The 25,906-nt window shown below is 45.1% G+C and overlaps 1 protein-coding gene across 1 annotated transcript; it reads right to left on the reverse strand.

The window, feature by feature from the left end:
• Positions 1-299: 299 nt before the first annotated feature.
• On the reverse strand, positions 300-25,644 carry LOC120028273 (pre-mRNA-processing-splicing factor 8-like). The gene is made up of 43 exons (XM_038973448.1): positions 25,508-25,644; positions 24,789-24,909; positions 24,404-24,572; positions 23,950-24,114; positions 23,528-23,746; positions 22,999-23,211; positions 22,747-22,872; positions 22,510-22,615; positions 21,916-22,106; positions 21,513-21,632; positions 21,142-21,331; positions 20,618-20,737; positions 20,102-20,236; positions 19,773-19,902; positions 19,297-19,493; positions 18,765-18,971; positions 18,243-18,406; positions 17,944-18,070; positions 17,513-17,705; positions 17,099-17,286; positions 16,601-16,839; positions 16,265-16,411; positions 15,874-16,084; positions 15,445-15,561; positions 15,003-15,250; positions 14,508-14,687; positions 14,087-14,222; positions 13,707-13,876; positions 13,182-13,311; positions 12,939-13,085; positions 12,507-12,667; positions 12,068-12,259; positions 11,571-11,808; positions 11,210-11,338; positions 10,701-10,814; positions 10,272-10,445; positions 6,428-6,621; positions 5,926-6,165; positions 5,432-5,573; positions 5,003-5,143; positions 4,600-4,739; positions 2,452-2,654; positions 300-1,097 (listed from the first exon to the last, which is right to left on the reverse strand). The coding sequence occupies exons 2-43, from the start codon at positions 24,895-24,897 to the stop codon at positions 943-945; spliced, it is 7,017 nt and encodes a 2,338-aa protein (XP_038829376.1). The 5' UTR covers positions 24,898-24,909; positions 25,508-25,644; the 3' UTR covers positions 300-942.
• Positions 25,645-25,906: the final 262 nt, after the last annotated feature.

Here is a 25,906-nt window from a genome sequence, read left to right on the forward strand (position 1 = left end):
CAATCAGTTTGCCAAGCAGGGTAAAAAGAGTGCTTTCTTAGTCATCTTCATCATTGATGAGGCAAAATACGTATATCCGTCTTTGGCCACAGCTTGCATGTGTCCCACAGTCCCATGAGACCAATCTCTTCCAGCTCAGCCACCACTGTCCATCACCAATAAGTTTGACTGCAGACATGATCCTAAGTACAATGGTAGTCAGTATCTCGGGTGTGTCCTTGCTATAAGACAGTGCTATTCACAAAATACATGATCACTGCACTCACACACAGAAACTGAGACAACCAAACAAGGGTAAATACTTATAAAAATGTCAATCTTTATTTAAACCCAAACTACAGCGTCCACAATGAATGCACAACATAGCAAATAGGTAACAGAATGCTAGCGTAAAAAACACAGGACATATCAATTCCATTACAGTTCCAATGGGAGAAAAGAGTATTAATGATTAACTACCAATTTAAAGAAATGCCACAAATGCATTTTACAGCTATATCAACTACTAAACTGATGAGACAAATACCAGTACACATTTGCAGCAATGTGTCAAAAGGAAAGCCATAAATGAAATGCAATAGAATTCACATTCTGAAGCCTTATTGGAGAGATCTGATGGGAGGGCAACCAATTCAAACAATTTAGCAGAAAACCCCTCAAACTTGACATTGTGTCCTAAAAAAGGTGGTCCTAGGCTTACATACATACAAATTCCAACATCTTCAGGCCATCCCTATCAGTTGGTACACTTGGTCCATCACAGTTATGGAGATCGCCATAGCTGTACCTCGTTTCCCCTCCTTCAGGGAGCAGTAGTTATATTCATAACTTCACGACTGGCTGGGCCAAATTGTCTGACTGTACTAGACAGGGCCGCATAAGGATGTCTATGTCATAGAATATCTACAATAGAGAGGTAATCCTCTGAGCAGAGCGCCAGTCTCAACCGTACATGTCCTCTCTGTCTGCGTTGTAGATCTCTCCCTCCTGCAGGGAGGCGAAGTTGAGGAAGTGAGAGGGGCGATGGACCTCGTGGTAGAACTCCTTGGGATTGGACAGCTGCAGGTCATACTTCATGTTGGGGTCGTGGCGGACACCTGAAAGAGGAGGATGTATAATTGAGATACTTTTGGTAATGTAGTGTATGTGGACAACCCTTCAAATGAGTGGATTTGGCTATTTGTCAGCCACAGCAGTTGCTGACAGGTGCATAAAATCGAGCAAATAGTCATGCAATCTACACAGACAAACATTGGCAGTAGAATGGCCTGTACTGAAGAGCTCAGTGACTTTCAACGTGGCACCGTCATAGGATGCCAGTTCGTCAAATATTTGCCCTGCTTGAGTTGCCCTGGTCACCTGCAAGTGCTGTTATTGTGAAGAGGAAACATCTAATAGCAACAACGGCTCAGCAGCGAAGTCAAACTCACAGAAGGGGACCGTCAAGTGCTGAAGCACGTAAAAATCATCTGTCCTCAGTTGCAACACTCACTACCGAGTTCCAAACTGCCTCTGGAAGCAACGTCAGCACAATAACTGTTCGTCGGGCGCTTCATGAAATGGGTTTCCATGGCCGATCAGCCACACACAAGCCTAAGATCACCATGCGCAATGCCAAGCATCGGCTGGAGTGGCGTAAAGCTCGCTGCCATTGGACTCTGGAGTAGTGGAAAAGCTTTCTCTGGGAGTACTGAATCCCACTTTACCATCTAGCAGTCTGACAGACGAATCTGGAGAACGCTACCTGCCCCAATGCATAGTGCCAACTGTAAAGTTTGGTGGAGTAGGAATAATGGTCTGTGGCCCTTTTTCATGGTTCGCGCTAGGCCCCTTAGCTCCACTGAAGGGGAATCTTAACACTACAGCATAATAACATTCTAGATGATTCTGTGCTTCCAACTTTGTGGTAGGCCCTTGTTTCAGCATGACAATGCCCCCGTGCATCAAGCGAGGTCCATACAGAACGCAGACTGCGAGCCAGGCCTAATCACCCAACATCAGTGCCCGACCTCGCTAATGCTTGTGGCTGAATTGAAGCAAGTTCCCGAAGTAATGTTGCAACATTTAGTGGAAAGCCTTCCCAGAAGAGTGGAGATTGTTATGGCAGGAAAGGGGGGACCAACTCCATATTAATGCCCATGATTTTGGAATAAGATGTAAGATGAGCAGGTGTCCACATTCTTCTGGCCATGTAGTGTATGTTGACAAACACACTGCAAGCACGTGGTTGTAAAAATGCTTCATTTTCCTAATATGCTATTTCACTGATGTTGAATTTAATGGTTTCAAATACACTAAGATTTGAAGACACTGATAAGAGGTTAGCCATTAAACAAGATTCTCTATTTAGCACAAGTTTTAGTCTGGGAATAGGTTTTAATGTGTCTGCGAAATCCACCCTCCAAGCAGTGTGGGCTTAGCAGAGAATCCCGTGCTCTATGCACTACTCACCCATGAAGTTGTAGTTCCAGGAAACCTGTCCAGGCACCATGAAGAAGCCCAGGAAGCGGTCAGACAGAAGCATCTGAACCCTCTCATAGTGGGAGGGCAGGTAGCCCTTGGGGTTGTTGCCCTTGTCTGTGTTTTGTCTGCCCCACTCGTACCCACTGGGAGTCAGCTTGTAGGCCGTCAGAGTGCATGAGCCAGGAGTGAAACTGGAAATGAATAAATATACATGATGCAACTAGAATGTTAAGAAGAAGAGATGCATGTATATGTGGACTTGATCAATGTTTACAAATGTGGTTGGGACGGTGAACTAGACTTGTGTGATGAATAACCTTGCGGAAGTCCTGAAGGCCTTAGCTCAACAGGCTAACCCAGTCTAGTGACGAGTAGACTGCCTGGATTCAAACCCAGACGGTCACACCAACCAACATACAATGCCCTCCATCATGAAGTAAAACCTTTTTCAAATTAGCTGCTACAGTTGAAGTTGGAAGTTTACATACACCTTAGCCAAATACATTTAAACTCAGTTTCACAATTCATTACATTTAATCCTAGTAAAAATTCCCTGTCTGTTAGGATCACCACTATTTTAAGTATTTGAAATGTCAGAATAATGGTAGAGAGAATGATTTATTTCAGCTTTTATTTCTTTCATCACATCCCCAGTGGGTCAGAAGTTTACATACACTCAATTAGTATTTTGTAGCGTTGCCTTTAAAATTGTTTAACTTCGGTCAAACATTCCGGGTGGCCTTCCACAAGCTTCCCACAATAAGTTGGGTGAATTTTGGCCCATTCCTCCTGACAGAGCTGGTGTAACTGAGTCAGGTTTGTAGGCCTCCTTGCTCGCACACGCTTTTTCAGTTCTGCCCACACATTTTCTATAGGATTGAGGTCAGGGCTTTGTGATGGCCACTCCAATACCTTGACTTTGTTGTCCTTAAGCCACTTTGCCACAATTCTGGAAGTATGCTTAGGGTCATTGTCCATTTGGAAGACCCAAGCTTTAACTTCCTGACGGATGTCTTGAGATGTTGCTTCAATATATCCACATCCTTTTCCTGCCTCATGATGCCATCTATTTTGTGAAGTGCACCAGTCCCTCCTGCAGCAAAGCACCCCCACAACATGATGCTGCCACCGCCAAGCTTCACGGTTAGGATGGTGTTCTTCGGCTTGCAAACGTCCCCCTTTTCCCTCCAAACATAACGATGGTCATTATGGCCAAACAGTTCTATTTTTGTATCATCAGACCAGAGGACATTTCTCCAAAAAGTACAATCTTAGTCCCCGTGTGCAGTTGCAAACCGTAGTCTGGCTTTTTTATGGCGGTTTTGGAGCAGTGGCTTCTTCCTTGCTGAGCGGCCTTTCAGGTTATTTCAATATATGACGCGTTTTACTGTGGATATAGATACTTTTGTACCTGCTTCCTCCAGCATCTTCACAAGGTCCTTTGCTGTGGTTCTGGGAGTGATTTGCACTTTTCGCACCAAAGTACGTTCGTCTCTAGGAGACAGAACGCGTCTCTTTCCTGAGCGGTATGACGGCTGCGTGATCACATGGTGTTTATACTTGCGTACTATTGTTTGTACAGATGAACGTGGTACCTTCAGGCGTTTGGAAATTGCTCCCAAGGATGAACCAGACTTGTGGAGGTCTACAATTGTTTTTTGAGGTCTTGGCTGATTTCTTTTGATTTTCCAATGATGTCAAGCAAAGAGGCACTGAGTTTGAAGGTAGGCCTTGAAATACATCCACAGGTACACCTCCAATTGACTCAAATGTCAATTAGCCTATCAGAAGCTTCTAAAGCTATGACATCATTTTCTGGGATTTTCCAAGCTGTTTAAAGGCAGTCAACTTAGTGCATGTAAACTTCTGACCCACTGGAATTGTGATACAGTGAATTATAAGTGAAATAATCTGTCTGTAAACAATTGTTGGAAAAATTACTTGTGTCATGCACAAAGTAGATGTCCTAACCGACTTGCCAAAACTATAGCTTGTTCACAAGAAATTTGTGGAGTGGTTGAAAAACGAGTTTTAATGACTCCAATCTAAGTGTATGTAAACTTTGACTTCAACTGTATATGCAAACTCACTGCTGGTAAGTGTAAAGAAAAAAGCAAGTACAAGAATCTGGCCTACCTGCAGGTGATGATGATGGTCTTCTCTCCGTCCCAGGCGGGGTTGTCAGCCATGATCTTGGCGTGGCTGGTGACGTCCTGGGGGGAGAGCTGGGGAGACTCGTTGGGCTGGGTGTGGATCCAACCCAGGGGCTCCATCTCCTGTAGGGGGGAGACAGGGTAGAGAGGAGGTGAGACACGGGAAGTAGAGAGGGGTGTGTGTGTTCTGCCCTCATCAGGAACTAAACACTTCCAATTTCAAAGGCTACGGCATACATAAAAACACAAGGAAAATGAGTCATGGTCCATGGTTAATCACTTCCAAATACTGAGACGTGATCCAGTAAACCACATATTACATGGCATCAAATCGTGTTATATGCATGTGTGTCCGAGTGTGTGTACATTATCCCCTAAGTCTGTACCTTGAGGTACTCGTGACCAGGCAGCTGATTGGGTAGGTGGACGGTCTGATGAGTTCCCCACTGGGGTACCATGACGATACACCTGATCTCCTTCACCTGGGGGTTGTCAGGGGGACTGGTGCCGTACAGGTAACCTGCAATCTGAAGACAGAGGGGATGCACACGTCAGCAACACACGCATTCAGATTTACAGATATACAAAACTATACAAGACATGACTGAAGGTATTCTAAGACCAAATAGTTCTGTTCCAGGAGCACTTCATTCATATAAGAGGATTACAATAGTAATGGGATGTTGATAGATATGAAGGTAGAGTGATTTGACTGTTTTAGCATCATGGTAGGCATTTTATCACAAGGGTCACAAGCAGAGACAACTAGGAGAAGTTTACTGTGACACAAACAGGATAGACCGTAGGCTACTGACCTGGGCTCGCAGGTCTGAGATGCAGATGAACTTCTTGAGGACGTTCTTGGGCAGGATGTAGGTGTAGCCTGTCTCCTTGATGTCATCAGACGACACGTAGATGTGGTTGGTCCTCAGGTGCAGGTTGGCAGCAGAGATGGCCCTGCAGGAGGACGAGGAAGAGCCATGTTAGGACTTTCAGACAAGACAATAGAAACAGAAAATAATTCTTAAAAAAGGTCAAGTTATCAAAGAGACATTAAAGGCGCTCTATTGACTTCTGAAGCTATGGCCTTGATTTTGCAACTCCCGCTTTGAGAATTATAATATAACAATCATAAAGCTCCATGAAAGTTTATTACCGGTACATTCCTTTGTCAGCACCATGTGTGAGTGGAAGGATATATAAACCTAATTCAAATGTCACAATCATATTCTATGAGATGACTAATATTATTGTAAAAATATAGGGAAATCTACAACATTTAAAATCCAAATAGTCTCCCCCTACATACCTGACTCTCCATTCTGTCTTGGAGGAGAAGGTCTGTGTCTCGTAGTTGGAGGTTGTTGAGGTGATGATCTCGTCTCCGTGTTTGTTGACTGTGCGTGTCTGCGTGGCGGTGAGCTGGGACTGCTCCTTGGTCTGCTTCTCAATCTCAGCAATCTGCTGGCGCTGCTGGGACGGAGCAGAGATCTCCATGCCCAGGATGATGTCACGGATCTCAGACTGGGTCAGAGACGCCACGTTGACGCTGGAGAGGACAGAGTTGAAGTCAGATATGGTTGAGGGAAGTTTGGGAATGAAATGCATGCTCGCTTGCAGTGGGAATCCCAGATGCTACTTGATTCCACAAAAATAGTCCTACGCATTTTTGCATTAGTTTATTGAGATTGTTAGAGATTTTTCTTTGAGAGGTGTTGTGAACTCTCATAATGGCAAATGGAAGTTAATATACATATGACAGCATTATGAAGCTTCATGACAGCTTTACAAAGGCCACCACAGCCACTCACTTGTTCTTCTTTCCATAGTCGGCCAGGATGAGGTCTTTAAGCTGCACCTCCACCTTGATCCACTCCTCGTCGGTCAGCGTGGGCCAGATGTGGTGAGGCTCTGTGATGGTGGTCTTATCAGGCTTCAGGATCACCTTGGCACGGTCGTTGTTCACATGGAGCGCCCTTAGGATCAGGATAAGACGTGAGAATGCCTAGAGGCAGGAAACAGAGCCATACAGACACTGGTTAAACAGGGGAATGACAGACACAGCTCCCCCAATAAAAGTTTTGCACTCTAGAAGAGCTTCTAGAATGAGAAACAGGACTAGACAATTATGCCATAAATATCAACATTCTTCAAGAAGCTGGCTCCTATGTATATATTATATATATATTTTTTACATTGACCCCTATCAGCTATAGTTGGTAGAAATCTCTGTTAAATCGTTTTTAGTCTCATTCTAGTATTATCGGTCACAGGAAGTGAACGGCCACTCACGGTCTGGGAGGAGAGTGCCTTGAGCCAGTCATTCTACCAATACTACCACAATCTTGCTTAAGTCTCATTCTAAACTCAGCAAAAAAATTCAATGTCATCTCACGGTCAACTGCGTTTATTTTCAGAAAACTTAACGTGTGTATTTGTATGAGACAAACTGAACAAGTTCCACAGACATGTGACTAACAGAAATGGAATAATGTGTCCCTGAACAAAGGTGGGGGTAAAAATCAAAAGTAACAGTCAGTATCTGGTGTGGCCACCAGCTGCACGCACTGCAGTGCATCACCTCCTCATTGACTGCACCAGATTTGCCAGTTCTTTCTGTGAGATGTTACCCCACTCCTTCACCAAGGCACCTGCAAGTTCCCGGACATTTCTGGGGGGGAATGGCCCTAGCCCTCACCCTCCGATCCCAGACGTGCTCAATGGGATTGAGATCCGGGCTCTTTGCTGGCCATGGCAGAACATTGACATTCCTGTCTTGCAGGAAATCACGCATAGAACGAGCAGTATGTCTGGTGGCATTGTCATGCAGGAGGGTCATGTCAGGATGAGCCTGCAGGAAGGGTACCACATGAGGGAGGAGGATGTCTTCCCTGTAACGCACAGCGTTGAGATTGCCTGCAATGACAACAAGCTCAGTCCGATGATGCTGTGACACACCGCCCCAGACCATGACGGACCCTCCACCTCCAAATCGATCCTGCTCCAGAGTACAGGCCTCGGTGTAACGCTCATTCCTTCTACGATAAACGCGAATCCGACCATCACCCCTGGTGAGACAAAACCGCGACTCGTCAGTGAAGAGCACTTTTTGCCAGTCCTGTCTTGTCCAGCGACAGTGGGTTCGTGCGATGTTGTTGCCGGTGATGTCTGGTGAGGACCTGCCTTACAACAGGCCTACAAGCCCTCAGTCCAGCCTCTCTCAGCCTATTGCGGACAGTCTGAGCACTGATGGAGGGATTGTGCATTCCTTGTGTAACTCGGGCAGTTGTTGCCATCCTGTACCTGTCCCGCAGGTGTGATGTTCGGATGTATCGATCCTGTGCAGGTGTTGATACACGTGGTCTTCCCCTGCGAGGACGATCAGCTGTCCGTCCTGTCTCCCTGAAGCACTGTCTTAGACGTCTCACAGTACGGACATTGCAATTTATTGCCCTGGCCACATCTGTAGTCCTCATGCCTCCTTGCAGCATGCCTAAGGCACGTTCACGCAGATGAGCAGGGACCCTGGGCATCATTCTTTTGGTGTTTTTCAGTCAGTAGAAAGGCCTCTTTAGTGTCCTAAGTTTTCATAACTGTGACCTTAATTGCGCACCGTCTGTAAGCTGTTAGTGTCTTAACGACCGTTCCACAGGTGCGTGTTCGTTAATTGTTTGTGGTTCATTGAACAAACATGGGAAACAGTGTTTAACCTGTTTGGGCTGCAGGGGGCGTATTGAGTAGCCAGATAAAATGTGCCCATTTCAAACGGCCTCGTACTCAATTCTTGCTCGTACAATATGCATATTATTATTACTATTGGATAGAAAACACTCTCGTTTCTAAAACTGTTTGAATTATATCTGTGAGTCAAACAGAACTCATTTGGCACAAACTTCCTGACCAGGAAGTGGAAAGTCTGAAATCGAGGCTCCGTTCTACTTCCTGCCTATAAATGGGCATGATACGTATTAGTATACATGCACTTCAGAGACCTTCCCCTGGATGTCAAGAGGCGGTGAGAGAAGAAATTTTGTGTTTATCTTGGTCTGAAGTGGAATACAAGCTCTTTGTATGACGTGTACCCCATTTCCTGTTTCCTGGAGAGCGCGTCAAGGGACCTGGATTTGCCTTCTGTTTAGCTGCCGTTATGGACGACCAATATCTCCGGCTTTGATTTTATTTGATACATGTGACCATATCATCGTAAAGTATGTTTTTTCAATATAGTTTAATCAGATTATTGAAATTTTTTCGGGAGTTTTGCCGTGTTCCGTTCTCTGACTTTGTTGACGTTGGAGTGATTAGAGCCACCTGGCTAGTGTGCAAGCTAAATCGAGAGGGATATTGGACGTCCCAAATCCAAACAACGACTGTTCTGGACAAAGGACACCTTGTCCAACATTCTGATGGAAGATCACCAAAAGTAAGACCCATTTTATGATGTTATTTCATATATCTGTCGTACATGTGAACAAGTCGCCGACGCCCAACCTTTGGGTACTCTAGCTATACCGAAGCTGCATATCGTAATGAAGTTATTTTTAGAATTCTAACACTGCGATTTCATTAAGAACTAATGGATCTATCATTTCCTATACAACATGTATTTTTTAGTTATGTTTATGAATAGCTATTTAGTCAGAATATGTGTGTCAGAAAAAGTGTCAGGAAAAATCCGGACGTAGTGGGGAAAAGTAGCTAAGTTAGCACACGGTGTAACCATTGATTTCAGCTCTAAATATGCACATTTTCGAACAAAACATAAGTGTATGTATAACCTGATGTTATAGGACTGTCATCTGAGGAAGAAAATCAAGGTTATACAAAAATTATATATATTTTGCTTGTTTGTTACGATCGCTTACTTTTGCTACTGGGAAATGGCTTGTCTTTCTGGCTATTGTGCTAAGCTAATATAACGCTATATTGTGTTTTCGCTGTAAAACACTTGATAAATCGGAAATATTGTCTGGAAACACAAGATGCCTGTCTTTCAATTGCTGTACACTATGTATTTTTCAGAAATGTTTTATGATGAGTAATTAGGTATTTGACGTTGGTGTCTAATTATTCTGTCTGCTTTCGGTGCAACTTCTGATTGTAGCTGCAATGTAAACTATGATTTATACCTGAAATATGCACATTTTTCGAACAAAACATAGATTTATTGAATAACATGTTATAAGACTGTCATCTGATGAAGTTGTTTCTTGGTTAGTTTGGTTGGTTCTTGGTTAGTTAGATTGGCTTTGTGCATGCTACCTGTGCTGTGAAAAATGTCTGTCCTCTTTTGTATTTGGTGGTGAGCTAACATAAATATACGTGGTGTTTTCGCTGTAAAACATTTTAAAAATCAGACATGTTGGCTGGATTCACAAGATGTGTACCTTTCATATGCTGTATTGGACTTGTTAATGTGTGAAAGTTAAATATTTAAAAAATATATATTTTGAATTTCGCGCCCTCCACTTGAGCTGGCTGTTGTCATAAGTGTACCGACGTCGGGCTGCAGCCATAAGAAGTTAAACCCTTTACAATTAAAATCTGTGAAGTTATTTGGATATTTACGAATTATCTTTGACAGACAGGGTCCTGAAAAAGGGACGTTTCTTTTTTTGCTGAGTTTAATACAAAAAGAGTAGAAAGTAGACTCACGGTGTAGGAGGAGATGGTCTTGAGCCAGTCGTCGTACAGGTTGAAGAGGACCATCTGAGGCTCGGTGGCCTTCAGGATTAGGTCTCCAAACTTCTCCACCTTCAGACAGGCCTGGAAGGGCAGCTGCAGCTCAGAGCCCTTGATCACGATGTTGGGGAAGTCCAGCAAATGCACCTGGGAGGAGGAAGGGATACACATTTTTTCACATTGGTCATCTCAAATCTGTCAATATTAATAATGTCAAATCGTATCAAAACATATCACTGATCATCGCAATAGTTAATATTTATAATCTGTCAAGTTCAACTGAGTCCTTTCCTTCACCTCTACTGATGTGTAAATTGGGCAGATTAATGCCATGTCTATATCAATGAGGTGGTGTGTGAAGCGCAATCAAGCAATCGATGTAATTGAGTTATGGGGTCTCACCTCAAGGGGATCCAGCATGCCCTTCCTGGTGACAATGATCTGTTTGGGCTGCTCCTCCACAGGTAGGGAACGAATAAGAGCAGCCACCTCCTCAGCTGTCTTCCACTTAGCCAGCTATAAAGGGAGAGGGAACAGAGGAAGGAAAGGAAAGAAAGATGGAAGGGAACAAGGTGAGGACATTTTATTTATTAGATTGTTTATTTAACTAGGCAAGTCAGTTAAGAACAAATTCTTATTTACAATGACGGCCTACCCCGGCCAAACCCTAACCCTAACGACGCTGGGCCAATTGTGTGCCACCCTATGGGACTCCCAGTCACGGCCGGTTGTGATAAAGCCTGGAATTGAACCAGGGTCTGTAGTAACGCCTCTAGCACTGAGATGTAGTGCCTTAGACCCCAATGAGCATAACTAGTCTTCCATGCATATTTGTTTTGCTCCATTCCAGAGTTTTATTGCCCTGTGCATTGCTAAAGAGAGTGACAGGTCTTTTTCATTTGAAGATGTACCTGTCCCAGACGTTTCTGTCCGGCCCACACAGAGGTATGGATGATCTTGAGGAAGAGCTGACCTGTCCTGGGGTTGAAGATGAAGATGGCTCCATTGATGGGCTTGGTGGTCAAGTTACCCTCAAACGTCTGCAAGGACAGAGCGGGAGTATTTACATGACTGAAGACAGAGGATGCTGAACACCGAGACTAGCTATCTAACAGTAGATATTTTCACAAATGTTTAATTGTCTGAAAATGTTTCACTCTGCATAAAAAGCTATTCTAGAGGTACACTGTTGTGCCAGACAGAATCCAACCCATATAATTAGAATCTCTAGAACATTGACACAAATCTCAGAATGTATGACTCCTCACTCACCTTGTGGATGGTGACACGGTAGACGTTAGTGTCGTCCACAAACCAGATGATCTGATTGGAGAAGAGCTCTCCGTAGTTCTGGGAGGAGAGGTAGGGCTCAGTGGGCTCTGAGGAGTAGAGCTGCAGTCCCTTACGGATGCGCTCCCTCAGGACGTACAGAGCAGGGTTGGCCTTCATGATCTTAGCCATGGCCTGCTGGATAAGAGGCTTGCCTCCCGGAAACCAGTTACCGTACCCACTGGAGGAAGGAGAGAGAAAAGAGGGTGGATGATGAGTTAATATGTTATGTAACAGACATAAACAAACACGTGTTCAATAACCACCTTGAGAGGGCAACGGTTGACAAACATACAAGACTACTAGCTACGCTAACAAAACTTCATCACTTATCATGTGGACATTAGTGGAAATGCTAGCACTCATGTCAACAGGCTAGAACATTTCTCCATTACTTATCATGCAGACATTAGCAGAAATGTTAGCGTAGCTATGCTAACCTGTGGAGGTTGTAGGCCAGGTCGATGGCGATGAGCACCCCGGTGGGGGAGGGGTAGATGCTCATGTTGTCGGTGGTGTAGTCCAGGAACTTGGCTCTGGCGTAGCGCTCAATGTCGTGAGAGTCGTAGTCTCCCCAGCGAAGCTGTATGTCGATCCAGTACTTCTGGGTGGTGGTGCTGTCCATCACGTCCCTGAAGAAGAGAGAGAGGTCAAGGATTAATTAGTACTAAGAAAGAAATAAGGTCTTTATAAATTGCAAGAAGAACTTGGCTTCTTGTCAAACTTGGATCTATTAGATCATCGAAGTTTGGAAGCCGCTTCCATTTTGAGAGGGCATATTAAAAAAGAAAATCTGCGAAACATTGTTCATATCCAACAAACTAAGAAAAGGCTTCAGTGTTAACCTGATACAAAGTTTAAAAGACTGTAGTGTCGTACTTTGAGTCAGCGAGCAGCGAGGGGCGTGAGACGTTCCACTTGTAGGAGGCGAAGAGTAGTATGTCGGCGCAGGAGGAGTTCATCTTGTAGGACTTCCTGGGGTGAATAGTTTCCTTCTGCACGGTCTCAATCTCCAGGGCATCCAGCTCCTGGTCAAACACCTACATAGACAGAGGGAATTCATTCTTTTCTGGAAAAGTTTTTATACAATCAAAATGGACTTTTCAACCTCGCTGTTTTGTGATGTTGGTAGAGAATGTCCTTTAAAAAAATGCAGTGACATTTGTTTTTTGCTGCCCGGAAAGGCAGTGAAGGCAAAGATAAACAAAACGTATCATTGGAGTCTACACTTATGTCTCAGTCATCAGACGTTCTGTGATCCCTGATTGAACCAAATACATCAAGCTGAGATATAAGCTCCTAGTAACGTGCCTGACAGAGATCCATGACGACACTCTCGTGGATCTTCTGCCACAAGTGAGCCCTGAAGATCTGGATGAGGGAGATCTTCAGAGTGGGGATCTTTCCGTGCATGAAGATCCCGGTCAGATCCAGCTGCACCTGGAAACCCACGTACACCTAGAGAGGACAGAGTACGGAGCGTAATTGTGAGTGTCAAGAGTAGCAAAACAACATCTGGGAAATGCATCCGTGTGCGTGTAATCGGGTACTCACGTTGGCCCTGTTGATGGTGGGAGACCACCAGAGGGTGAAGCGACGGTTGGGGATCTGGTTCAGACCAGATCTCTGGGCGTTGGTCAGCTTCTTCCATTTCATGGACTCCTCAAAGCCACTGGCCTTCTCCCTGTGGTGAAGTAGATCAGGCTGGAGGTTAGCAAGGTAAAAACCCCATACCTCACATCTACATTACTGATGTTATACTGTGTCTTTGAGCATGCATACCACAAATATTTTGGAAATGTTTGAAAAAAGTGTGCAAAGCGGTGGCTACTTTGAAGAAACTCAAATTTAATTTTTTTGGGGTTACTACATGATTGCACATGTGTTATTTCATAGGTTTGAGGTCTTCACTATTATTCTACAAGGTAGAAAATAGTAAAAATAAAGAAAAACCCTGGAATGAGTAGGTGTGTCTAAACTTTTGACCGGTAGTGTATGTACGTGCACACACGCAACATTGCGTGCACACACGCAACAATAATAATTAAGTCATATAGTGAATGAGTGTGTGGTACTGACCAGAAGAGACCCTCCCAGGTGGGGAAGTACGTTCCTTTGAAGAGCGTGTGTTCCAGGATGCCCTCCACCCCTCCCAGAGCCTGGATCATGTCTGTCCTGTAGTTGTTGAGGTTCCACAACTTCCCGTCGTGCCGCTGGTGGGTCCACCAGAACGGGTTCTGCTTCAGAACCTACAGGACAATCAGACAGACTAGAGTTAATGTTCTGCTTCACAACCTAGGAGACTATTAGAAAGAGCATATCATTAATGTTTGGACAAATGCTTTAGGCATTTACCAGAATTGAAATGTATTTGTAATTTATTTGTAAATGTCCAAGTCCATCTTTCGTTAGAGCTCATAAAAAATATGATCTGCAGTACCCACTGGTCCGTATCTTACCTGGTACTGTTTGAAGTCAGTGCGGACCCTCCAGCCCTTGTCGTAGGCCAGCGTGTGTCTGTCCTTCTGGAACAGGGTGTTGATACGGGGGATACCTCTGTCCCAAGAGTCCTCTAAGTCCTCCAGGGTCAGACGCCTGACAGGGACAACACATCATCAACTCTCATAGTCCTAAGCCTCTGAACCATTTGACCATCTGGTTACAGACTATGCAGCTAAATCTGGGTTTACACCCCGCCAAGTGTTCTCCTTAGAAAAACCTCAAATGTTGAGTTACACATTCTGGCATGCACCAAAATCTCCATGTGGAGCCACCCGTGCAATGTGTTATTAAGTATGCCGAGTGGAGCTTAAATCCAGCCTACATGGGGACAAGGGGTTGAGATAGGGCAACTGTCTTGCCTGTGTAGGTGTTCAGTACCTGTTCTGTGCGATAGCCTCCTGTCTCTTCAGGGCGTACTCTGCCCAGACTCTCTGGGAGTCGATGAACTCACTCTCCCAGGGCTGGATGTAACGGTACAGGTTAGGAATCAGCTGGTCCTCCTCGTGGCTCATACCGGACCGGAAATGGGTGATGCCAACGTCAGTCTGCTTCGACCACCTGAGGGGGGGGGGGGGGGGGGGGGGCAGGACAAGAAAGGTTAGTGGCAGGAAGAAAATCTTCCATCTAACTTGTAATTTAAAACATGTATCAATCGGTAATAGTGACATTTCAAGGAGGCAGTAATGTAGCCAGGTCTATCTTCATTAGTTAACTAGAAAGGTTATATCGTTATCCAGCTCAGAGGCTTACATTTCTATCAATTCAAGGTTATCAAAGCTTGCAGCAAGTTGACTTTGTTAACCTCATACAGGAACCTCTATGGCCCGGTCTAGACAAATCTTAGCTTCTACATATTCTGCGTTTTGCGCTTACCTCAGATCCGACTGTGGGATGAGGACGTGTCCCATGGACAGCATGCCCAGCCCTCCCAGCTCCTTGGGGGTGTAGAAAACGACAGGGGGGAAGCGACTGGGCATCTTGGAGTTGAGGCCAATCTTGATACGGGTCTGGATCTTGTTCTCACACTTCACCAGCAGGTCCAGCAGCTCCTGGGTGTTGACCACCGCCTCGCGGAAGTACGTCATCAGACCTATCAGAGCTGTGTTCCACTTGTTCACAATCTGAGGGGAGATTCAATTATTTCAACATTAGTACAGTTCTCATAACTCTAGACTACATTTATGAACCCAACTAATGATTAAATAAAATAAAATAAATTTCTTTAGTTGGTATACTTCTATACACAATTATATTTAAACGTGAGAAAAACAATCTCAGTGAAGAAAGGAACAGTGGTGTTTTGTAAAGGAGTTACCTTGGTGAAGGTGGTGGATCCTGAGGCCATGAGGATCTGTCGGACTCTGTTGTGGAACCGCTGCATGGACTCATCATCCACACGCAGGAAACACTGGGCCGTACGCTCTTTGGTCACCTACATACAGATGGAGACACAGATGGACACAGTAAGCACAGCCTTCTCACTGCATTTATCCTACAGTTAAAGGGATAGTTTCCCCAAAAATAGTGTTCAAGCGATTCATAAAACCTTAGTACAAGGGACAAAAGTGTAGCAGTGTATCAGTTCCAGTCAGCCACGGTGATGAAGGTCTGACTGTATCTGGTGGTGGCTGTCATGATTGTTTAGCATGCCACTGTTCCCCTCTATCGCCATGGAGATGCAGGACAGGGTCAACTGGTGTGCATAGAAACCAAGTAACATCACCCTTCCTCAGTCCCCTCTCACCTCGTTCTGCAGGTTCCAGACGCCGTCCTTGTGGGTGAACTCCTCGTAGCTGGTGCGACACTTGGGCAGGATGCGGCACTCGAAGCCACACATGTTGAAGAGCAGGTTAGGGTTGTCTTTGCTGTAGACGGACACAAAGCTGTTCTCCCATTGGACCGTGGTCACAGAGCGAGGCAGGCGGTTCTTAATGTCCCAGAACACAGCACGACCCCTGGACGGTTAGACAGGGAGGGACCACTATTATTTCACAAGTGTCGCAGGGAAAATAACACATGCAGGCAGGTCTCACGTCAGTACATCTCACACAAGGACTGCATTATTTTCTCAGCTACTCCACTATGGTTCCATATAAACTCCATCTTAAAGAACTAGCAACGGGGGGACGACTCACAGGTTGACGTCGTGCTTCATCAGTCTCATCCTGGCGTCTCTGGGCCAGCACTTCTTGTTGTTGTAGCCCACAATGTTCTCATTGTTGGGGTCAGGGTGCTCCGTCAGGTACCTCTGGATCAGGTCCCTGGCCTCATCAGCTGAGAATCTGGAAAGGGAAAGAAGGAGGACATGTCAACCACTGAGCTTCTACAGATACCTACATGGAGAAGTCTAAGCAGTTAGTCTGCACCAAGTAAAACTTTGTGTGCATGTCTTCTGCTCCTACTCAGGTATTTGATGTAGAGTCAGTTAAGGAGTACTACCACCTATCTAAGGTGTGGTCTAATTTGTGTACCTGAAAAATATGTGTATGCGGTCAATGTATCTGCAGTAGAGGCGGATGGGGTGGGCGCTCTCTGTGGCTGTATCCTGGAAGGACAGGAAGTCGTTGGGCATCTGAGGGGGTCCGGCCATCTCACTGGCCCGGTGGAGGCCCAGCACCAACAGGTCCATGACCAGGCCGTAGTACTGCACGATGAACGAGGCAAACTGCAGACCACGGATGATACCGTACGAGTTGGTGTGGTTCATGTCCTGGGATGGGAGAGAGGAAGGATATGACGTTGGGTCTATATATACGCAACTAAACAGTTAGTAGAGTGAAGTACAAGGTATGAAATCGAACAATGCCATCGTTCAACAAAAAGATATTCACAATGCAAATACAATATCTTCCTCATTGCTTTTGAATGAGGAAAATTGGAATCTCAATTTACTTCATGACTTGACTGAAATGTAATTGATCTAAACCCTGCACAACAAACCCCTCCTCAAGATGGCAAGGTGTTCTCACCTTGTAGTTGATGACCACGTTGTTCTTGGCGGTCATGTAGTCAGCGATGTTGTGGTCCACGATGAGACGCAGCAGTCTGTTGAGCAGCGTCAGATCTATTTTCTCATACATCTTCTCATAGCGAGACTCCAGCATCACGTTACATTCTCCCTCCATCGTCTCCCACACATCCTGCAGGTTGTTGATGCCTGGCAACAAAACATAGGGTACAAACAGTGTTTTTGGCCAGCATTAATGGATATATAATGAAAGCGTCGAACAGAAACAATTGAAGTGGTTGTAGATACGTTTTCCTATTATACAATATGCATTGGCAGCATTGGCTTTGTGAATACACATATACAACTACTATAAGCAACACTCAACATTTTGGGACTTTTGAAAGCAACGTTGTCTACCCAACATAGTCCTCACCTTGGCACCACTTGTAGACAAGGAGTGGAGGAGGCTCTGTGTCAGCTGGTTTGATCCAAGGGGGAAAGAGACGTCGTTTGTCAGCCTCATACCACAGGTACTGGTCCAGGTAGGCATCTGTGATCTTCTCCAGGGGCTCCACGTCATACACAGGCACCAGGTGACTGTACAGGTCCATGAACTCTATGCCCACCTAGAGAGAAGGAGGGGAGAGAGGAATAGGTGATTGTTAAGTTCATAGAACAGAGATAGATTTGGGTATTGATATAGTTGTCTTCGTCAACTGAAAGTTCAAATCATCTCCATCTCGTTAGACAAAAATGGGGGGAACCTAGAGGTTAACTTGTGTTTTCAGAGTAACTTAAGTTGCTAATGAACCGATCATGAGGCAAAAAGCTCAGTGTGTATATAGAGTTTGTCCTGGGACTAACCTCCTTGAAGGCTCTCTGTGTGAGCAGGTGACGTTTGATTCTGGACAGGGCCTCGTGAGGGTTGTCATAAGCCTGTTCTATCAGCCCCAACTCCTCTCTCTGGGACTGGTTCAGCCTGGACTTCACACTGGAAAGAGAAAACAACCACACGGTCAAGTCACTGCAAGATCAAATACATAACATACCTCAGCAGAAAGAATCTACAGGCATCTCATTACCCAATAAGCTATCCAAGGTAGCATTTAGCATTACAGTACATGTTCCCTAACAGGAGGCTACAGGGAGTTTGTGTGTGTTACCTGTAGGCCTCTTTGAGCCTCTCCAGGGCCAGGATGAGCAGCTTGGTGTCGTGTTTGTAGGACAGCGGGGGGAAGGGGATGGGGGAGAAGCGTCTGCTCTCCAGCCAGTGGACTGTGGTGGTGTAGATGGCCACAGCCTCCTCTGCTGTGATGTATGGACCATCCTGGGAGACACAGATTACATATTATACACACTGCTCTAAATGGATATGGTAATATGAAGTCATAGGAACCAAGTTACCAGTTTTTAAACAAACAATAACTATACCTTATAATTATAGAAAGAGACACGAACAAGTGTCAGAGTATTATACTACCGACTCAGCCTGTTCTTGAGAGACTGGTGGCCCTGTTAACTCTGCTGGTTTGCTGTTGCATATCTGAATTGTCTACACTTCTCACAGCAGAGTAGGTAGTTGCACCATAGAGATAAAACTGTGTTTTACTTCCATGGTTGCATCAGCTATGCAGTTACCTAGTGCCTTCTTTCCCATAAATGAGGACCATAGTGTGTTGTATTACCTTCAGGTAGTTGTGCTGCCTCTCCTGCTCAGCCTTCAGGTACAGACGGGTCAGTCTGCCCAGGTTCTTCTTGCACACCGTCTTGTCCACGGTGGCACCGCGCCTGATTCGCTCGCGGTTATAGTGGGCCGTGTTGGTCCACCAATCAGCTTTGGCCTTCACATACCGTAGGATCATGTTCTCGATGGGGGTGGGCAGGCCTGGGACCTGGAGGGAGGACACGGATTAGACAGGTCAAAAGCTGTCAATATTGGATAGGTGTAAATGAAGTACCTTCCAGGGAATCAAACTGCTTTTATTGCTTACAAAATCATTATTGCTGAAGACAACTGCGTTTGACGAAAGATTATAATTCTTTAACATGTCACCAATAAATATTCTTAAAGCAATCATCTACTCTGCATTCCCTGAACTGCCCCTACCTTTTCAGCAGTCAAACCAAGCACACACACCCCTGGAATGAAGATCCAACATTCCATTCCCTCTATATGCTGCCTCCTCATCCCTGTACATCCCCTCTATGTCACCATACCTTCCAGGGAATGTTGGCCTTCCAGCAGCGCCACGACTCAGAGAGGTGCTGCAGGATGGTTCTGGCCTTATTCTGCTTGATGCCCTCAGGCATCATGTCCAGGATGTCGTGCATCACGGCCGCACGCAGCTCTAGGTCAAAGTGGGACTCCACGCGCTGCTTCGTCACAGTCTTTGCCACGCCCTTGGAGTGACGACCTGTTGAAGGGGACATTCATGATTGGTTGATAGACTGATTGAGAACACCATTCTCATGTGAGTAAATCAATGATCCATAGTTAATTCATCACGGTTTTCTTATCATCACAGTCCTCCCTTTTCATAAACCTTCACATCTAAATATTTACAATTGCTCAAGGGCACAAAAGCAACTTGGCAAACAAGTAGTTCATTGATGGGCCATACCGCATCAGTTGATAATGATTAATTTCACACAAACAATTCTAACATGACCTATGACAAGTTAAAAGGCCTTACCTTCGAACTGCCTGGCCAGCAGGTTGCCGAGCCATCTCTCTAGCAGGGGGGTGATGCCCCTCATGAAGAACAGCCATACCCTCCATCCTGGGGCCCAGAACCCACAGCCTGGACCCTTACCCACCGGACCCTGAGAACACACAGTAAAACGCACACCTTCAACAACAAACTCAGGCTTTAGTTCTGTTCCAGAATAACCACCAAAAAATTATAGAGCAGATGTGTTACTTAGTGGTGTCTTCAGACGTTTCCTTTACTAAATCTGCAATAAAGGTAATGTTTGTGTGCATTTACATAGATCTGTCTCTGTGTGTATACTCAGTACTCACAGTGTTGAAGCGGTAGTAGATGAGGTGCTTGAGGTCCTTGCACATGCGGATCTGTCTCATCAGCTTGTACTTGTAGCGGTACATGCCAGTCAGCTGGCCCACATGGGCAAAGATGTACTGCAGCCCGTCTGACAACTACAGACCAAGGAGGAAGAAGGGAGAAAATACATATTAGGAAAGACTTTAAATTGAAATAGGTTTGACTCATTTGATAAAAACAGGTACTTCCTGGTAACTCGAAATGACACAACGACAAGGTTCCAGTTTAACAACGTTTACTAAACTGTATTAGCACACATGGTTGCCATTGCACTCAGGCCAGGTTCATCAACAACGAGACTGCTGCGCAGGCGCACTAACAACTGAGTGATAGCGCCGTAATAACAGAAATATAGGGATACTTAAATCATGAACTTAACGCTTCCAATTGTGAGCCAAAATGAAATCATGCTATTTAAACCCCACATAAAAATATTTTATTGGAGCTTTAATGTGATTCAAATGTGTGTTACTGACCTGGAAAGCATCCACATTGCCCAGTCTGTACTGTACATGGCTGTCCACCACCAGCTTGCTGAGACGCAGCACCTCTCTGCACAGATGGAAGGCATTCCCGAACCTGGACTTCTTACGTTCCTGAAGGGACAGACACCACGGGCGCATTCAGCATGGTACAACATTGTGGAACTCTTTTATATAGAACTGACATGATTCCTTATTCTACTTGTCAAAGAGGCATGTTCGTTCTATATATCATAGTTCTATCTGCAACGTTCCACAAAGTTTGCCTACTGAACGTGGCCCCGAAAACCCCTAAACTGTTAACTCAGTGCAGGTTAGATAAAACATGCTTGCAATGTAGCATGACACAAGCACCCCCTGATATTGAGCTACTACAGATTAGGATTTAGTTATGCAACAACTAAGTAAGAAGGGCCACGGTAAGCCGAGGCAAGGGGTTGTTTTTGGACCAGACTTGGGTCTACTTTGCTCTGTCTTGCATTTTTTTACATCAGCTGGTATCTAGTTTGACTGGTTACCTTTGTGGTGAGGGTCTTGACAGGCTTGAGGTTGAAGTTGTAATCCAGGTGCAGGTAGTTGAGGTTCTTGCGGTGGATGAGCAGGTTGAGCATGTTGTAGCCCTGTCTGCACACCTGCAGGCCCACCTCCACCCAGTCCAGCTTAGTCGACTGGAAGAACTTGGTGGCTTTGAAGGAACGGAACAAGTACCTGTAGGTGAGGACAGAGGAGGCTGGTCAGGTTCTGTTGTACATTTGTTCCCCCAAAATGGTGCTGCAAATAGTACATTTCAGTTATTTTTCCGTATGAAACACCAACGAACAAACATTGCCGAAATTCATGGTTCGTATGGTAATTTGAGAATTACTTGAGAATCATCATTGATGCTTACCTCTTCTTCTGGGCCTTGGGTGGTCTGTGTTTGAGAGCGTTGAGTACGTAGTACTTGAGCAGTTTCTGGTAAGACACACGCACCTTCACTGGCTGGCCGGCCGGGCAGTGCTCACGATACCTGATAGGGGAGGCAGTCAGGCAGACACTCACTAATTAGATTTTAATTTAGTATTAATATGCTATCTTTATTAGGTTTACAATATCAACAGACAAGAGTTCACAGATATAGCAGTCATCCTCAGTCATTACAGGTCTATGTAGGACAAGTTACTTAGTTTTATTGTATTAGAGAAATGTTTCCAATAACTTACCTAATTAAAAAAAGGCAATAAATACCTTTATACAGCAATAACAATTCCCATACTACATCAACAAATAATGTTCTTTGAGTGTATCCTCACCAGTTCTTGATGAGTGGGATGTCGATGGCCCGCCTGGTCCTCCCAGATCGCAGATTGAAGGGGCGTGGCGCCCAGAGCAGAGCGATTCCATTGGCTGTGTTGTCTGTGTAGAGGGGCGTCTCCTTCAGGAAGGGCTCCACGTACTCTGGAAGCTCAAACTCCTCGTCATCCTCTGGCAGAGGCTCCTGACTCTGTAGGGGTGTGAGTATTGTGAAAGAAGTTGGGAGGAAAGAGCGAGTGAGGGGACAGCAACAGGAGCACACACACTGCAATAGAGGTATCCACTATTAGTTGACTCTCCCATACTCAAAATAAGCGTTTGAATGCTGATGGACTAACTGCAGCACAGGTTCAGCTCAACCAGTAACCCACCATTCAATTCTCCTTCGGTCGTTACGCACTTGCATTTGTTTTCTTGCCTTTGTAGGAGGGCTAGTAGCTAGGTAGATATAATTTGAGAAAAATGTTTTGTTCCCTAGACAGAGTTAAAAGGCGCTGCTGGGGCAGGGTTCACTACAATTCAAGAGAACTTTGTCCCCGAAGGGCAATTTGGCTGCAGTGCATTGCGTACAGTACACTAAAAATAACACATACCTTGACTGAGTGTCTGTGGGAGATGGGGTTGATCAGGGGGTCAAAGTAGAACGCTGGCAAATCAGGATCCTCAGTCTTGATGAAAACCACGTTGGGAGTGTGGTACCTACAGAAACACTAGTTACATTTGGGTGATACGCCACCAATGCTGTGAATATCAATAGGTTTCCATTTCTGGAGTCTGGGAGGTTGTTCTGGGGCCTGTATGAGATAGACAGTAGAGGGCATCTTTCTCACCAGGTGAGGTGAACGTGGTGGGGAAGGTTGTTGTACAGGTATGGGAAGGCAATCTTGTACTCCGTCCTGATTGGCTGTCTGATGATAATCTTGTTGATGTCGTTGAACTCGTTCCAGTCTTCATCTCTGAGATGGGAGAAGAGAGTTCAGGAACATATACTTCAACAGTGTAATGCCCAAAAGCCACCACATGGTAGACAGTACTAGGCTGTTACCACTAAGGGGTAACAGCCTAAAGACCCAGGCTCTTACTGGAGGTTGATGTCCCTAACTAGGGGTTCAAACTTGGGTCCCCCAGGGATGGCCATGTTGAGAGCCTTGGAGGTGAAGAAGGCCTTCAGGTCAAACAGGTAGAAATAGTTGTAGTCCACCAGGTCAGTCAGCAGCTGGTTGGCCAGACGGTACAGCGTGGACATCATGGGCAGGGTGAACTGCCAACGCCTGTACGTGGTCCCGTTCACATACCTGGAGTTGGAGGGAAGAAGAGGAAGGCAGGTTCATACAAGGACTAGAATAAAATTGATATCCATTCCAGTCATGTTTTGTCTTGATTTCAACTTACCCAGAACTTGTGCTAAACCAACCAAGACTTGTGTTTAAATATTGTGGCTTACATTAATAGGTTTCAGGTCTTTGGTACGCTGTGATAATGTTCTGATGACCACCAGGCAATAGTATAAACCCTGCTCATTTGAAAATAAAGCAAAACTCTGTGTGCAGGTGTCCTTTCTGCATCAGGACTGTCCAGAGAAAAACCAAAACAGGTTTTGCTGTGACTCACTTGTTGGTGTCCTTAAGGGGCTGGTGTTCGTAGAGCCACTCCGCCACGGAGGAGTCCTCTTCTGCATCCAGCTCCATCTGGATGGCCTCCAGCGGCTCCACGTCCAGGATGTTATCAGCGTAGTCCAGCGGAGGTTCCTCATCATCAAAGGGAGGGAAACGCATACGCTTGAAGTGACGACGGTCCCTTTTCTCACGACGCATCATGATCCACATGGCGCTATGGAGAGAAGAGAGAACAAGGATCATCTAGGTGGTTTGAGGCATCTATGGCTAACACTAGTTTCTAACAATTCATAGAGAGTACTTTATGGAAACTAGGCATGCTTCAATCCAAAAACAGACCTCAATTGTTCCTTCACTTTAAAAATATACAAAAACAGAAATAAAAAATAGCTTTTACAGAATATTAGCCCGTCTCACCCCCACTGGGCGATGTAGACAGGCTCTATGACCCAGGGGATCTCGTTGACAAAGGAAATGGCTCCGGTGATGTGGTATAGAACAGGCACGTCTCTGATCTGCTCCCAAGGCATGGGCATGTTCTCCAGTAGCTTCAGCACCGCGTGGGGCATGTACTTCAGGGCTCTGTGGAGAAGACCGCACAAAGAAGGAAGGGAAGTGGAGACAGTGAGGAAGAGAGGTGTGAGTGTTGGGAGATGGGTGAAAAGAGGAAAGGGAGGGGGGGCATGGTTAGCAAACTACAATTGTTTTAATTATTGTGATAGGTTCATGTTTTACCGGTACGGCATACCACCACTATTTATTTTGCAGGGACGCCGTACCACTGTACTTTCACCCCTGGATACACAACATTTTCCCAATTCTTCTCCAAATCACCAGAGTTCCATAGAGACACTGAGAAGTTTCTTCATACCCCAGGTAGACCCTCTTGTCGTGACGGAACTTCCTGTTGGTCATGTCACCGTGGTCCCTGATGATCTTACGGACATGCTCAGGTGGCATGTCTTCCTTCTGGGCGTCAACAAACCCAAACTTCCTCTTCTCAGAGTAGCGCTTCGCCTGCAACTGCTGCCATTTTCTGGCTGTTGTATTGTGAAAATAACAATAATGGTTGAATTATAGTTTCATGCAATGGAATTTTCTATTTCATGAATTGAATAACAACCCCATGGAAATCATTGGCAAAGGGGCAATGAAATGTTATGGTTTTTGGTAGATGACAGACACATGAGGCCAGTCCAGTAACTGTACATTAGATAAAACACATTGATCAAACGTTCCCCTTGAGCTGAACCCACCTTTCTCTTGCAGTTTTTCCTCAGACATGTAATCTGGAACCTGGGCTGGGGGATGGATACCTGGGGGCATTCCACCAGGTACCCCTCTATAAGGGAATGCAGCTGCCATTGCGGCTCACAACTAGAAATATTTATAATTTAAAATATTAATAAAAAGGGTCAAACAAGAATCATGTATTATTAGTTAGGTAGTACATCAACAACGAACATAGTCCATGAGTGTCAATAACAAGTAATGCATCAGCTTACTGTGCTCAATTCATCATGAAATGTTTCGATTTGCCAACACGTTTACAATGGCTGCTGCTTTCTGGTAAATATAAATAAACTAAATCAAAGGTGAGAGTAATTTTGTCAATATTTCATAATGTTAACTAGTAGGTGAAATCTTGAGCAGTGCAAAGTTAGCTAGGTCGCTGGCTACCTAACTTAATTAGCGGATGCTTTATAACGTTAGCTGTAGCACGCGTACAAATTCAAGTGTGTCGTTAGCACACACAATGGGGAAAAGCACAGGTGGGCAAATTAGTTGACCAATCGATTAATAAAATTCTAACCTATCATACGTGGTTTGATTTAGCTAACTAACGTTAGTTGGCTAGTAGTTATTAGTTGGGCAACAACTTTTTTTTTGTGAAGGCCCAGAATGAAAGTGCTAACGTTAGTCTGCTAATCCTAACCGGATCAATTGCACAACCAGAGGACCTGGCAAAACGTACCTCCTCCACGTCCAGGGCAACTGCTTCGTATTGAAAATAGCCTCGGTTTGCACACGATTATAACATCTCTCGATAAAAAATGATATGAACTTTTCCCTGCTTTTCACGACTGTGTTGGTTAGCCTTCCTCCTGCCCAAAGCACGCAGTGTAAACGACATCGCACGTTGCGCGCACTTCCCTTGAATTCACAAACGTACAGTACGCTGTTTGATGGATTTCGAACAACACAAACAAAGGGGGCTACGCAAAAATATGCACAAACGTAGAAGACAAGCGCACTAATTAAAAGTCCCCGGATGAAGAAACGGAAGTTTCGTCACTTGGACAGGATGTTTGGGTTTCAAAGTTCATCCTGTGTCTGCCTCTAAAAAAACATAAATTTGTCAACACGTCAACAC

Source organism: Salvelinus namaycush, chromosome 34 (assembly GCF_016432855.1).
Source record: "Salvelinus namaycush isolate Seneca chromosome 34, SaNama_1.0, whole genome shotgun sequence".
Classification (NCBI taxonomy): Eukaryota; Metazoa; Chordata; class Actinopteri; order Salmoniformes; family Salmonidae; genus Salvelinus; species Salvelinus namaycush.